The 15,306-nt window shown below is 43.3% G+C and overlaps 1 protein-coding gene and 1 long non-coding RNA gene across 2 annotated transcripts in view; both read left to right on the top strand.

Moving 5' to 3' along the window:
* The window catches only part of LOC134444521 (uncharacterized), a 70,292-nt gene that overhangs the window by 20,743 nt on the left and 34,243 nt on the right, over positions 1–15,306 (top strand). The window lies entirely within an intron of this gene.
* The window catches only part of LOC134444514 (NACHT, LRR and PYD domains-containing protein 12-like), a 5,212-nt gene continuing 2,020 nt past the window's right edge, over positions 12,115–15,306 (top strand). The window contains exons 1-2 of the mRNA XM_063193822.1: positions 12,115–13,993; positions 14,144–14,332. Of these exons, the coding sequence (XP_063049892.1) occupies positions 12,132–13,993; positions 14,144–14,332 (2,051 nt within the window). The 5' untranslated portion in view covers positions 12,115–12,131. The remainder of the gene's footprint in view (positions 13,994–14,143; positions 14,333–15,306) is intronic.

Genomic DNA, 15,306 nt, shown 5'->3' with positions numbered 1-15,306 from the left:
TAGTGAGACCTTAAGACACGACTAAAACTAAAATAAGGAAATGCGCACCTCAGGACTGGAGAGAGACGTGCGCTCACCGGCCGCCTGTCAGTCAGTGACTGGGCTCCGTTCTTGGGCTACAATGCAAACACAATAGCCAGCCAAGTCAGGCAAGACATCTCGAGAAATTATACAGCGGAAGCAGAGACAAGACTGAGTCAGGGAACTTACATTGAGACCGGTGCAGTTAAATGTTGATTAAACTTCCCAACGAAGTTGTTACAATGCAGCGCAGCAGGGGTTAACGCGAGCGCCCGTGCTTCTGTGGAAGGATTAAATGCGCGTGTCGGCAGCTCAGTGCAGTATCTGCCAACAAACCAGGGCAGAGGTAAGGGTCAGTGATGCAAACAACCATCCGATGGTTAGCCAAGGCGAAATACAAATCAAAACTTACATCAGCTGCGATCCAGACACTTCCCGTGTTACTCAGGGTTCACCCAGCAAACTCCCAAAAGACAACGTAGGCACCTTGCATGCGGCTTAATGATCGATAAGCCCCAAATTGCTACAAGACAAACAAACGTGAGATCAACCATGTGAAATTACGACACGGGCAAGACAAGCGCCTAGAAGGAATAGCCTTACCTCACGTTTTCGCACTACCGACACAAACTTCCAACTTCACGGGCCGCACAGCAAACAAACAACCTCCTGGCTCCCTGCACCACCAACAAAGCAATCTTTGGCAAGCTCCCGCCACCATTTGAAATGACATGCCACCTGTGCCACCTAATTACGCTCGGCACGCAATTGGCTTGCGTCGCCACCCGAAGTGGCACCTCCTACACAGCACTACGCTCTGCCCGCTACATATGTAAATAGTATCAATGTGATAGGTGAATAACTGGGGGCAGTCATACAAAAAACAAAATCCCTCAAATAGCAGCATGTGGATGGTTATGTTCGCAAATGTCATGCTATACTAGAGATAAAAAGAAAAAAAGAAGGATGGCATGAACATGAACCTGCCAGGACATGGACATGTAGTATTCATTAAGTTGTGAACAAAGGGAAAAATAGGTGCGTCAAGGAAACATCTCACATGGCATGTCCCCATGTGAAATTCATCGGTAAAAAACTATTCGCTGTCTCATCGCATCTCATATGCACCGGGTTTACCGCTGGTCACTGCGCGCAGCTGTCTGCTTTCAGTTCAAAGCGACGCCCCAACTCTCGGTCGACATATCCACAGACAGCATGACATCTATGGCCATTTTCTAGTCTGTAGGCCTATTTATTCAATGTATGTATTATAAACGTGCATTATCAGTGTATAAGGCCAGCTGTCAAATGCACATCTCTGATCTTTGATGACGAATAACCGCATGAAAAGAAATGACATGCAACAAGAGAAACAAAGCTGTCCATCAGTATGGCACTTGGCTGTATGCTTGCCTGTTTGGCTGAGAAAATCAACCATTATTTTTCATCAATAGGCTATAGGCTACTACTGATGCACTTGGGACTCGAGCAGATGATTCTGCAACTGGCTTAAATGTTGACGTAATTCCTTGCAGAGTTGGAACACTTTATAGCCTACAGATAGGCTACGATTATAGCCTGATACTGGAAAGGTCCGTGGTTAATAAAATGTAGGGTATTGCCAAATGTAATGTGCCCTAAACGTAAAATTTGAAGCATCTATTACTTCCTTACAAAACATGCATGTGGCTATGGATAGGCCAGGTAGGCCTACTTATTATTTTCCACCATTACCAAACAACAAACTACCGCGTTTTCGTTGCGAACTGGATTAACAAATGTTAAAGTGGCTATCGTGACACGTGACCTCTGATTTTTTCCTCAACCAATTTCGGGTCGTTCTTCCAGCTACCTCCCGAGGTCGCGCTTTCCACGTTTGGTCTTTTGTTTAGTGCCTACGCATGGGTCAAACTTTGCGTGGAGCTGCGCATGTTTACCGCCAAGTTTTCTCNTTATAAATACCAAACCTTATGGTGAACTTGGCGTACGCAGTCTTTTTTGCATACGCATCCGTTATAAATAAGGCTCTGGGTGTTTTAATATGCAATGTCTTGTGCTTTTCCATCCTTTTTTGTTGTTTATTTGCTTTTTCAAATATCATGCTCAATTTATTTTTCTGAGTGTAACCTGTTACATCTTTGAACTACATGGCTTTTAACTTCTGTGGAAGCTGTGACTATATATCAGCGGTGACTATATATGCTGACCCATTTGCTGTTGAACTACTTGCACAGCTGATTGTCAGCCTATCAGCTGTGGACTGGCTGATCAGCTGACTGTAGAAGCTTTTAAAATGACCCACTCAATGCCATGCTCACTTTGCCTGATGAAGACCTGAAGGTAAATAATTCACAATAGACAAGCAGTATCGCAGACTTTATTTCTTTTTCACTTAGTTTTTTTAATAACATGGCAAAGTTGGCACCAAATTTCAGTTTTTCTATTTTAAAGACTTCATGTCTTCTAAACTGTTCATCGCAGAAGATCAGTCTTTCAACACAACATGCACAGAATGTCTGGGAACATACATTGTCCATATCAAACCTCTGTCTTTGAATTTGTGGGCATCTTTGAAGGCCTGTGGTAACTGCAGTTTCAAAGGTGATCATTTTTCAAGTAACTTTAAACCCCCAGAAAACGGTGGTCCACATTTCACAAGTACGTGTTCCGAATGTTACCCCTTGAAATGTATAAGGACCTACTTAAAGTATTTTTTTAGATACGGCAATCTGAAAGTGGGCTCTCTGAGAGCTCTGTTCAAAACGGGTCAGGGGGGTACCTGACAAAAGGATTTTTAATGACATAAACTATAAGGAATTGAGAGCTATAATGCTGCACTTCTGCTACTGGGACATGTGTGAACCTCCTTGATTTTTTTCTGCCAATTCTGAGATGGTCGGGCGGGATGATTCTGGGATTTGGCGTGGAATGACCTGGAGTTGTTGGACCTGACAAAAGGACCAAATTATTCAATTTTGGTGGTGATCTGTATCCAGGAATTCTTTAAAAGATCATTGCAGCATAGGGCGATTTTTGACATTCCATTGTCTAACTCAGTAGAACGACTTAAAAAAAAGTGTATGTAGGGTGTAACATAGTGAAATGTTCTATCAAACGGCTTCCCTGGCGGAGGTCTGCACACTGTCTGAGTGTATTTCTAGTTGTTTGTTGGACTGTTTTTTTACATTTTCAAAGTGTGTGTTATAAATTGCAAATTGAGTGCAAAGCTGTTTTGTGCTATTATTTTCGAAGTTCTACAGAAACAACCAAAGTTATAAAAGCTGTGCTTTAGCGAGCAGAAAAATAATGTGTTTTCCATAAATTTGTTCTGGTGTTCATGGAACTTGAAACTCTCACAGCCTTGCTGTCATGATTTCATTAATATCTGATAACTGTGTGTCTGTGTGTGTGTGTGTGTGTGTGTGTGTGTGTGTGTGTGTGTGTGTGTGTGTGTGTGTGTGTGTGTGTGTGTGTGTGTGTGTGTGTGTGTGTGTTCCAGCCCCATGCAGCATAAGAGACCATCTTCTCCAGTGCCGAGCTGTGTGTCCATGAAGAGTGATTGGTCCATGGCTAAGCCTCCACAATTCTCAGGAGATGTTCCTGCTGGTCAGAGGTGTGTATCAAATACAGCAGTGGTTCTTAACCTGGGGTGCGGGCACCCCCTGGGGGTGCGCCAGAAGTTTCAGGGGGTGCGCAGAATTTTGTTTGTGTTAAGGTTGTGACCAAAACTCTGCTTGCAAGCATTGTAATTCGGCCAAATTAAGGGTAAATTAAAACATATTTTGGTCCCCATTTAAAGTCATTAAGGTATTGATTAATGTCTCAAGCAAGAATAATCGTAATTAATCACTTTAATATTTTTTTTTAGTGTGTAGTATGCAGAAGTTTGGGTTGGGAGTGCACGGCTTGTGTTGGGCACAGGGAGGGGGTTGCGTTAAGACAAAAAGGTTAAGAACCTAGGGAATACAGGCTGCACTGGCTTCTAACTATGCACAAAGTACTCATCATTTGTCCTCTAGTTATTACCAACAGGATGCTTTTGCATGTTGTTTAAGCTGCTGTGTCTGGCTCGTTACAATTCTGGTTCCAGAAACATAAGACTTTAGTATGTCCTTCAGATAGTTGGAGGCTGGAGGTTGGAGGCTTTCCTGTGATGGTTTGTAGGCATGGGCCCAGGCCTTGTGCTTGATCCGGGCGGCATTAGGTAGCCAGTATAACTCGATGAATAAGAGTAACATGGGTCCTTTTGGGTTGACAGAATACCAAACGTGCCTCTCTATTCTGGACCTTCTGCAGTGGTCTTAAAGGACCACTGTGTGACATTTGTAGCTATTTATTTCCAGAATTCATGCTGCCTATTCACTAATGTTACCTTTTTCATGAATACTTACCACCAGCAACAAATTCTAAGTATTCATTATGACTGGAAAAATTCCATACATTAAAAGGGGGATCTTCTCCATGGTCCACCATTTTGGATTTCCAAAAATAGCTTTTTTTTAGCTGCAAAAATGACTGTACTTGGACCACACAAGAAAATATTTGTTTATTACTTTGTAAACTTTCATGTAAAGATCAAATTTGGCAATAGGAAGTCCAGTTTCAATGAGCAGCATAGTTGCAGTACCTTTTTTACCATTTCCTGCACAGTGTCCCTTTAATGCACAAGCAGGTAGACCTGCAAGGAGGGAGTTGCAGTAGTCAATGCAGGACATGACAGTGGCCTGAACCATTTGTTGTCAGCAAGGGTCTGATTTTCCGCACGTTGGACATCTGGAATCGACAGGTCTGGGTGACTGAGTTGATGTACAGTGGTTGGAGAACGACCACCATCAATCATGACGCCAAGGTTTTTGGCGATTTTGTTTGGAGTCACAGTGACCCCAAGGTTGATGTTGTGACAGATTGACTCTTTAGCTGGGATCACTACGTAGGTGTTTTCTCACAAATGTGTTCTGATGAAACTTGGAGTGCACTGTACAGGAGGTCTTTCTGTCATGTTTTCAGCAATATCTGATTATTTTGTGTGCGTGAATAACGTAGGAATACTGAAGTGGAATACTGAATGATTGACTAAATATTGCAAGAAATAGAATCTGCCTAACAGCTAAAAGTATTTTTTTTTGTTTTTTTTTTAACCAGCGATTAGGTCTGGCCATGATCCTTGTGAGATCACCACAATATAACGCAGTCTCATACCCCTGGCGCAATTTTTCTAATATAATCTAACATAATGGTCAGGGCAGGGGACAATATAAGATGAGAACACTTCATTGTCTGTTTGCACAGAAATGTGTCTTGCATGACATGTCTCTACAATCCACATGTAAACACACATTAAAAACACTTAAACGCAATGTGGCCTATAGAGTCTGGTCATCAGAGAGTCTCAAGTTGGTGTTGTTACCATGCCCATTCCCTAAACCTACTCCCCATTCTAAGTGCAGCGTCACTTTTTGACACTGAACATATCTATCTAGTATGAAATAATGCCGCATGGTCAAGGAGACGAAAAGTGGCACGTTGGGATGATATTGTGTTGACCAATCACAATGCAAGCTTTTTCTCCCCCAATTTGTCTGAGTCTTTGGCAGGATAGTGGAGGCATCAGAATGTCTACAGCTAATGAAAAGTGGTGGTTTGATGGGTCATAGTGTTGGCTAGGGCAGGCAGAGGCAACTTTGGCAATTTCTAACCGTTCTACTATGAACTAGCTGTTTATTAAAAGCTTTTTAACCCAGAAGAGTGCCTTGGATATTTTTCATTGACTTGGGCAATGCAGAGGCACTTTGAACTGTAATGACGGTTTTGGTCTAGAGTGTGGCTCGGGCCGTATTTTTCTGTCCGAGCCCGGCCCTCAGCCGACAGAAAAGTGATCGACCCCGACCCGAGCCCGAGACTAATTAAAATGTTTGTGTCCGAACCCGTCTGAAGCCCGAGACCACTGTAATAACAACAGAACCTGTGCGCAAGCAAGGTTTTCTATGTGGGCTCCTCCATACTCAAAATAGCACGTGATAAATAGCCAAGATAGGCAAAGACGTTAGGATGAGGCAATTTGCAGTAGCCTAATTTAGTTACGCACGCATAGTAAGTATAAACACACACACACACACACACACACACACACACGCACACACACACACACATGTCCAGCGCACCTTTCGGTTAGACTAACCAGAGATGTTGGGTGCGGTGATCAAATGCATGGGAGGGGCGTGAGAGGATAAGAAAGGCGAAAACTAGCGAATACGTTTTGGATGCAGTCAGCACGGCTATCGAAGCATTTGTTACGTTACTGTTAGTGCAAATAAATCCCCGCGAGCCATGTGAAGCGGCCGCTCCTTGTCGTTAAGAAGGATGGGCTATAATTTAACCCCGAAGAACAGTAGCCTGTTTGGCCCCCAAGAGAATGTCATTTCCCCTGATGTCCATGCGGTCAATCAGGAAAGTTTGCACGCGCATAGTTACGACTGTACAGTAGCCTAAAAGTGACAACAATTACGTGAAGGACATGATATGTCACAGCGGACAAAGTAGTAACAGGAAACCTCTCCTACCTTACTCCACGTAGCTTGTGCGTCTTAGTTATCCTTATTATGCTCCTTGCACATGCTGGAAATGTAATCCTTGGCGAACAATGCAGTGAAACTTCGTCATTTTATGTTCAACATTCAAGACAGCCTCGGCATGTTAAAACATGGCCTACACTAGGCCTACAACAAAAGACCATGCGTTCACTGACAACTGTTGATTTGGCGCTTATTAAGAAAGCAAGTACTAGGCATCCCTGCTCGACTGACTGGGAGTGAGCGTCCATGTTGCCACTGGTAACTGGCGCGCGCATACAGCCAATAATAACCACTCGCACGAGTAGCCTACCGACATTTTCATTTATGCATATTCAATTACTTATTTTTTAATCATAAAACTGCCGTTTGCATGAACTGAAACGTTTCCTCTGGTTGCTTACAATTTTCACAATGTCTGTTTGCTTCAAGCCCAAGTCCGACCCGAGTCCAACAGATATTCTATTTTTTTCGGTCGGGTTGCCATGCTCTGTTTTGGTCCCACCCACAGTAGAGTGTGGCTCGAGCCGTGTTTTTCTGTCCGAGCCTGGCCCTCAGCCGACAGAAAAGTGATCGACCCCGACCCGAGCCCGAGACTAATTAAAATGTTTGTGTCCGAACCCGTCCGAAGCCCGAGACCACTGTAATAACAACAGAACCTGTGCGCAAGCAAGATTTTCTATGTGGGCTCCTCCATACTCAAAATAGCAGGTGATAAATAGCCAGGATAGGCAAAGACGTTAGGATGAGGCAATTTGCAGTAGCCTAATTTAGTTACGCACGCATAGTAAGTATAAACACACACACACACACACACACACACACACACACACACACACACACACACACACACACACACACACACACACACACACACACACGTGACACCTTATGTTTCTTTCGGTCACACTAATCAGAGATGTTGGGTGCGGTGATCAAATGCATGGGAGGGGCGTGAGAGGATAAGAAAGGCGAAAACTAACCAATACGTTTTGGATGCAGTTAGCACGGCTATCGAAGCATTTGTTACATTACTGTTAGTGCAAATAAATCCCCGCGAGCCCCGTGAAGCTGTCGCTCCTTGTCGTTAAGAAGGGTGGGCTATAAGTTAACAGTAGCCTGTTCGGCCCCCCAAGAGAATGTCATTTTCCCTGATGTCCATGCGGTCAATATAAAATCAGGAAAGGTTGCACGCGCATAGTTACAACTGTACAGTAAAAGTGACAACAATTAAGAACCTACGTGAAGGACATGACATGTCACAGCGGACAAAATAGTAACAGGAAACCTCTCCGCCACTCCACGTAGCGTGTGCGTCTTCTGAGTTATCCACATCATGCTCCTTGCTAGCCCATGCTGGAAATGTAATCCTCGGCAAATAATGCAGTGACAAACTTCGTCATTTGATGTCCAACCTTCAAGACAGCCTCGAAGGCATGCTAAAACATGGCCTACACTAGGCCTACAACAAAAGACCATGCGTTCACTGACAACTGTTGATTTGGCACTTATTAAGAAAGCAAGTTGACTCGGCATCCCTGCTCGGCTGACTCGAATTGAGCGTCCATGTTGCCACTGGTAACTGGCGCGTGCATACAGCCAATAATAGGCCTAATCACTCGCACGAGTAGCCTACCAACATTTTCATTTATGCATATTCAATTACTTATTTTTTTAATAAAAAAACTGCCTTTGCATGAACTGAAACGTTTCCTCTGGTTGCTTATAATTTTCACAATGTCTGTTTGCTTCCAGCCCGAGTCCGACAGATATTCTATTTTTTTGTCCAAGTCCAGCCCGGCACTTCTGGTTCCGACCAGGCCCGTCGGACTTCGGTCGGGTTGCCATGCTCTAACCCACAGCCTTCAGCTACAACATAATCTGATCAAGGATGTCCAGCTACAATGTATCTGAGGGCGTCCAGACTAAAGTGTTCACATTTAGTCTGTCTCACGAGTAGCACCAAATCTCATATTTACACTCAGTCAAAAGGTACCTGAACTGATAACATCTTGGATGCCTCAAATGGTCAAGATGGCAATAGTATTGTCTGGATATATTCCCCATTATGTGCTTAATCTTCAACTAATAGGCGGGTGCTGTAGGTTTGTGGTGTTTGGGGGATGTGTCTCTGGCAGTCGGCAACTGCGTAGGCCTAGTTTATACATCAATTTGACTAAATAAAATCCACTTGACTGGACAGTGTCTTATATGTATATAATGATTATGTATAGGATGATCATCATTCAGATTTCCTCAAAGTGTTGAGTAAAATACATGAAGGCATACCCCACAGATGAGCTCGTTTGTTATGGAGTCAGAAGTCAAAGCTTGATGTGTGTAGAATACAAACATAACAAACATGTGTAATAATGTGTTTTGTGTGTATATGTGTGTGTAGAGTAGAGTAGAGAGTAGAGAAACTTTATTGATCCCCAGGGGGAAATTCAGGTGTCAAGTAGCTACATAAATAAACACACACACACACAGACACACACAGACAGACACACAGACACAGACACACACACACACACGCCAAGAGGTTTCCCGATCTGGGCCAGCTCTGGCATCTCGGGCAGTGTGGGTCAAGTAACAACACATTACATACTTTGTGGTTTCACAGGCACAGATTCCATTCTGGTCTACCAAGTAAGGAGACAAAGAAGGCCCACAAATCCCATCAGCTGAAGAAATCTCAGTGTCTGATGGAGGCACTCACACATCCAGGAAACCCTGCACTAAATAGGTATGTGTTACATGGTCTTTAAAATGATACTGACATACCTACAGTGAGTCCAATAAGTATTTGATTCCTTGCTGATTGTGTTGGTTTGCCTACTAACAAAGACATGATCATTCAATAAATGTTATGATAATATGTACAGTGAAATCCACTTATAGTGTTCACGGATATAATAATCAACCGCCTATATAGATCAACAAGCTTGGGACAGAATCATTTCTATACAAATGCTGTTTAAATAATTAGTTTACAGTGATCAAGAATCCGCTTATAACGTTCATTTTGGCCATTTTATGAATGTAAACATGTGCAAAAATTAGCAATTTAATTTTTTACTTCCGCGATTCCTTTCTCGACGTCTGCTGCTGGGCAGCGCTCTCCTGATAGCACCCCAGTGAACTGCAGGCATGGCTCGACTAGTGATAGGGGACGCAGCGTTTACATAGAACCTCTCTGGTGATGAGGCTGTGCACATGCTTGTGTCGCTAGCCAACGTAGCCCAACGAGTTAACACCAGCCAGCAAGCACGTGAATCATGGCTCTCATTTGCTCGGAATGAAAAACGTAGGCTCCTCGAGACGTATGAAAAATTACCAAAAAAACAAGCCAACGAGATGTTTCGGCGAAGCTTGGCATTCCTCAGGCTACCTTGTGTTTAAACTGCTCCAGCTTCACAGGCAGCTGCGTCTCCCCCAGTAGGCCTAGCTCCCCCTTCTCATCTCTCCTACGCCAGCAAGCCCAACGCAACTTCCCCCAATTTCACCCAATTCTTGGCTTTTAAAACTGTTGATAAATTTCACGTTGTCGGCTACTAATGTAGAGCAGGCTGTGCAACAGTTTGTTATTTATCGCAATTTTAAGATGCCCAGTCTAGCGGCGTTTACATGCATATAACCTGAATCACAATATGCAGAAACTCGACAGAAAACGTTTGTCGAATTGGGAACTTTACAAACATATTTGTCATCATAGATGACGACCCGTGCGTGGTCTATGCTTTGCTTTGCAATGCATTTCAGCCTCGTCCTTCCTNGCGCATTTTTGGCAGACCGATATAGACAAAAAAAGTGAAATAATAAAAATTTGGTTTTAGTGATCAACCGCTTATAGTGTTCAAATTGGCCCGGACAAACGGGATCACTATAAGCGGATTACACTGTATTCTAATATGGAGAGACAGAATATCAAAAAGAAAATCCAGAAATTAACTTCAGACAATATATATTAATTTATTTCCATTTCATCGCAAAATAAGTATTTGATCCCCTGCCAACTGATAACAGTTCTGGGCCCACAGACCAGATGGGCACTTCCGATCAACTTGTCATCTGAATTAAAGACACCTGTACATACTAACATGCATAAAAGACACATTGAATCAGCAGAATCAGTCCATAGTATGAGTGAATCAGTCACACTCTAACCTCACCATCATGGGAAAGACCAAAGAGCGGTCAAATGATATCAGGGACAAGATTTTAGACCTGAACAAAGATTAAAGGGGCTGCAAAGCCACAAGAAAGAGACTGAGTATTAATGACCCAACTGTAGATGCATTTCTTCCAAAATGTGAGGAATACAAAATGACTATCCATCAGCCTGTCTGGGGTTCTGTACAAGATTTGACCTTTTGTAGGGTTTTGAAAATCATGAGAACAGAAAGAACGGGATGAACTAGGCAATGATATCAAAGCTACTGGGACCAAAATCACTGAGAAAACTACTGGTAGAACTTAATGCCACAGAGGTTTAAAATCCTGTAGTGCACACATGGTACCTCTACTTCAGAAGGAACCTGTGCAGTCCCACCTGAGGTTTGCCAACGGACATCAGACTGGTTTAGGATATGAGGTGCTGTAGTCAGATGAAACCAAAATCAAGCTGTTTGGCATTAACACAATTCAATGTGTTTTGAGAAAGAGAGCTGCTGTCTATGATCCCAAGAACACCCTCCTCACCATCATGCATGAAAGTGGTATCATTATGGTTTGAGGATGTTTGTCTGGCCAAGGCACAGGACAACTTCACATCGTCAACGAATGGATGGAGGGAGATGTAATGTGCAATCCTGAGAGCAAACCTCCTTCCATCCACCACTACACTGAAGGGTGGGCCATTTTTGGATCTCCCAACATGACAATAATACACAACATACAGTCAAAGCAATGAAGGAGTGGCTCAATAAGAAGCATATTAAAGTCGTGAAGTGGCCTAGACAGTCTCCAAATATTAACCCTATAGTAATTCTATGGAGGGAACTGAACCTCCCATTTGCCAAGCTACAGCCACAAACTATTAATGTTTTAGAGATAATCTGCAAAGAAAAATGGGCAAAAATATTTTCTACTACATGCACAAACATTGTCATCAACTAAAAGAAGCATCTGACCTCAGTGCTAGACAACTAGGGCTTTGCCACAAAGCACTTTATCTTCTTTAGCTAGAGGGGTCAAATACTTATTTGCCTAAATTAAATACAAATAAATTAAAATATATTATTTTAAGTTCTTTTCTGGAATTTCTTTTTGATATTCTGTCTCTCCATGTTTGAATACATATTATCATAAATTTATAGACTGATCATGTCTTTATTAGTGGGCAAACCGGCAAAATCAGCAAGGGATCAAATACATATTGGACTCACTATATGTAATGCTGTGTTTTGTCTGCATATTTAGTATGTGTGCTTGTGTGTGTGGGGGGGGGGGGACGACGACAATATAACAAATAAATCGTTGTTATAATACATCAATATTAATTGTTGTTTGTCTTGTAGTTTCCATGGCGATCAAATTGGAATGCAACAGGCCCACAAATCTCGTCTGCTGAAGACGTCTCAGTGTCTGATGGAGGGACTCACACATCAGGGAATCCCCACATTGCTCAGAGAGATCTACACAGACCTCTACATCACACAGGGGGAAAGAGGAGAGGTCAATGAAGAACATGAGGTCAGACAGATAGAGAGGGTATCCTGGAGAGAAGCATCCCAAGACAGTCCAGTCAAATGCAGTGACGTCTTTCAACGCTTATCGAAACAAGTCAAACCCCTCTCTGAACAACTCAAGTCCTCATCTGAACAAGTCAAACCTATGGGAATTGTGCTGACAAAGGGAGTAGCAGGCATTGGAAAAACAGTCTCTGTGCAGAAGCTCATTCTGGACTGGGCTGAAGGAACGTCCAATCAGGACGTTGACTTCATATTTCCACTTGCTTTTCGCGAGTTAAATCTGATGAAGGAGAAAACCATCAGTCTGGTGGATCTTGTGAAGCGCTTTTTCTCAGAGGTAAACGATTCAAGAGTCTTCACCAGTTCAGAGAAAAAACTCATGTTCATCTTTGATGGTCTGGATGAATGTCGACTTCCCCTTAACTTCTCCTCAAACCCAAAGTGCTGTGATGTGTCAGAGTCAGTCCCAGTTGACGTGCTGCTAACAAATCTCATCCAGGGGAATCTGCTTCCGTCTGCTCTCCTCTGGATCACCACCCGACCAGCTGCAGCTGGTCTAATCCCTCCTGAGTGTGTTAGCGCGGTGACAGAGATAAGGGGTTTTAACGACCCACAGAAGGAAGAGTATTTCAGGAAGAAATTCAGTGATGAGAGCCTGGTCAGCAGAATCATTGCCCACCTGAAGTCATCCAGGAGCCTCTACATCATGTGCCACATTCCAGTCTTCAGCTGGATTTCTGCTACGGTAGTACAGAGAACATTTAATGGATCAGGCAGTGTAGAAATGCCAAGGACTCTCACACAGATGTACACACACTTTCTGATTATCCAGGTTACAAATAAAAACACAAAGTACACAGAGCATAAGGTAACAGATGAAGAGATGATTTTCAAGTTGGGGAAACTGGCTTTCCAGCAGCTGGAGAAGGGAAATTTGATCTTCTATGATGAAGACCTGATGGAATGTGGCATTGATGTCACAGAAGCATTGGTGTACTCAGGAGTGTGCACTCAGATCTTCAAAGAGGAGGCTGGGCTTTACAAGGGGAGGGTGTTCAGCTTTGTACATCTGAGTATTCAGGAGTTCCTTGCAGCTTTATATGTGTTCCTCTGCTTCATCAACAGCGAGAGAAACATGTCTGACCAACAGCAATCCTCTAAGCCCTCTGCTCTGTTCAGAGCAACAACACTTCAAGACCTACACAAGACTGCAGTAGATCTGGCTTTACAGAGTAGGAATGGACACCTGGACCTTTTCCTCCGCTTCCTTCTGGGCCTCTCGCTGGAGTCCAATCAGAACCTCTTAAGGCATCTAATGCCACAGAACAACAGCCAATCACAGAGCTTGGAGTCAACAGTGCAATTACTCAAACGCAACATCAGGGATTTTTCTAATAGTGGCAGTAACAGATATCAGAGTGGGCCAGACAGACAGATTAACCTGTTTTACTGTCTGAATGAGTTGAATCAGCATGCTGTAGTGGAGCACATTGATAGGAGCTCAGGGTCTCTTTCTGTAGAGATGCTCTTACCAGGACAGTGGGAGACTGCAGAGTTTAGATTTGAGACTTCAGAAGAGTATCTGGAGGCGTTTGACTTGCAGACGTATGTGAAGACACCAGAGGTGGACCAGACTGAACTCCTCAGCCCAGATGACGTTCTTCAGAAGCTGATACCATCTGATGTGTTCATATCATCCACCTCAGCACAGTGAGTGTGTGTGTGCACATTGGTGTGTGTGTATGCGTGCGTGCTTGTAGGCGTCTGTGTGTGTGTGTGTATTGTTGTTGTTGTTGAGGTCTGTGTGTGTTTGTTGTTGAGGTGTGTGTCGAGTGTTGATGTGTAGGTTGTCTCTCAAAGGCTGGATAGATGTCCCCTGTCAGAGAGGAGCCTTTCCTACCTGGCCTCTGCCCTGATCTCACACTCCTCACATCTCACACAACTGACGCTGAAGGGCCAAGAAGGCGGATCATCATTACCACATCCCTCATCACTGCATGTGTCATCTTCAGCTGGGTGCCATCCAGACTGCAAGCCCTGGGAGTTGAGGTACTATATACTCACTCTACACATCACTGCTCTCCTCTTATAAATATGTTAAGTGATAATTTAAAGGTGAGGGAGAATGGGCCTCCATTTCACATGCCTGACGGCAAACGGGTCAGTTTGTAACGATGCAACACCCCCTACACGTATACTCCACCCAACACTTTTTACACACGCCTCTTCAAAAAACGTCCACACCCACCCACATGTATTTAATTGTACTGTCTGTCACATGATGTGACACGTCCTCAACCTGAACAATACATTGAGGATGCTGTTTCAAGCATGAATTAATTTCTAATGGAAACGAAAACACTTGGAAATGAATTGCTTGATGTAACACAGCAAGAATAACATTGCACATGACTGAGAGTTATACCATGTTGTTGTTTTTATTAGTAGGCTATTTAAGCAAAGATGAAATTGTGCATGAGTCTAAAACCTTGTAATATTTTTGATTGCAGCAAGAAGCCTAATCTTTATCATTCCTTCATTCAATAACTGCACATTATATTCCTCAAAATTAGTGTGATACTTGATTGATTGCCTTTTATATTTTGATCAATTTTTTGTCAAGACGTCTCCACAGTGGTAAACCTATAGATACTCTCACATGTCTTTTGAAAACTCTACAAACTGAAAGACATTCATCCATTGCACTTTTTGTAATCAAATGCACACAAGAGCATTTTGTATGACATGTCTCTGTTAGTGGACTGTGCACTGAACAGTTGTTGATAGCTCAGAGGCGGTACCTTTCCATGCTCTGGGGATCTCTGTCATGGTGGATGATGGGGCAGGGCAGTTCAATGGCCATGGAGGAGAGCAAAAGTTAGCCAGAGAATGATACAAAAGGTGGAGACTAGTGGTACTTTGTGGTACTTTGATCATAGAACTGTCCCTCCCCCGCCATCACCCACCACGACTGAGCTAGCCAGATCATGGTACCATTCTACTGCACTATTTTAGAGGCATGT

Source organism: Engraulis encrasicolus, unplaced genomic scaffold (assembly GCF_034702125.1).
Source record: "Engraulis encrasicolus isolate BLACKSEA-1 unplaced genomic scaffold, IST_EnEncr_1.0 scaffold_58_np1212, whole genome shotgun sequence".
Classification (NCBI taxonomy): domain Eukaryota; kingdom Metazoa; phylum Chordata; class Actinopteri; order Clupeiformes; family Engraulidae; genus Engraulis; species Engraulis encrasicolus.
The sequence above is the reverse complement of the archived record's forward strand: the minus strand, read 5'-3'. Positions and strand labels throughout refer to the sequence as shown.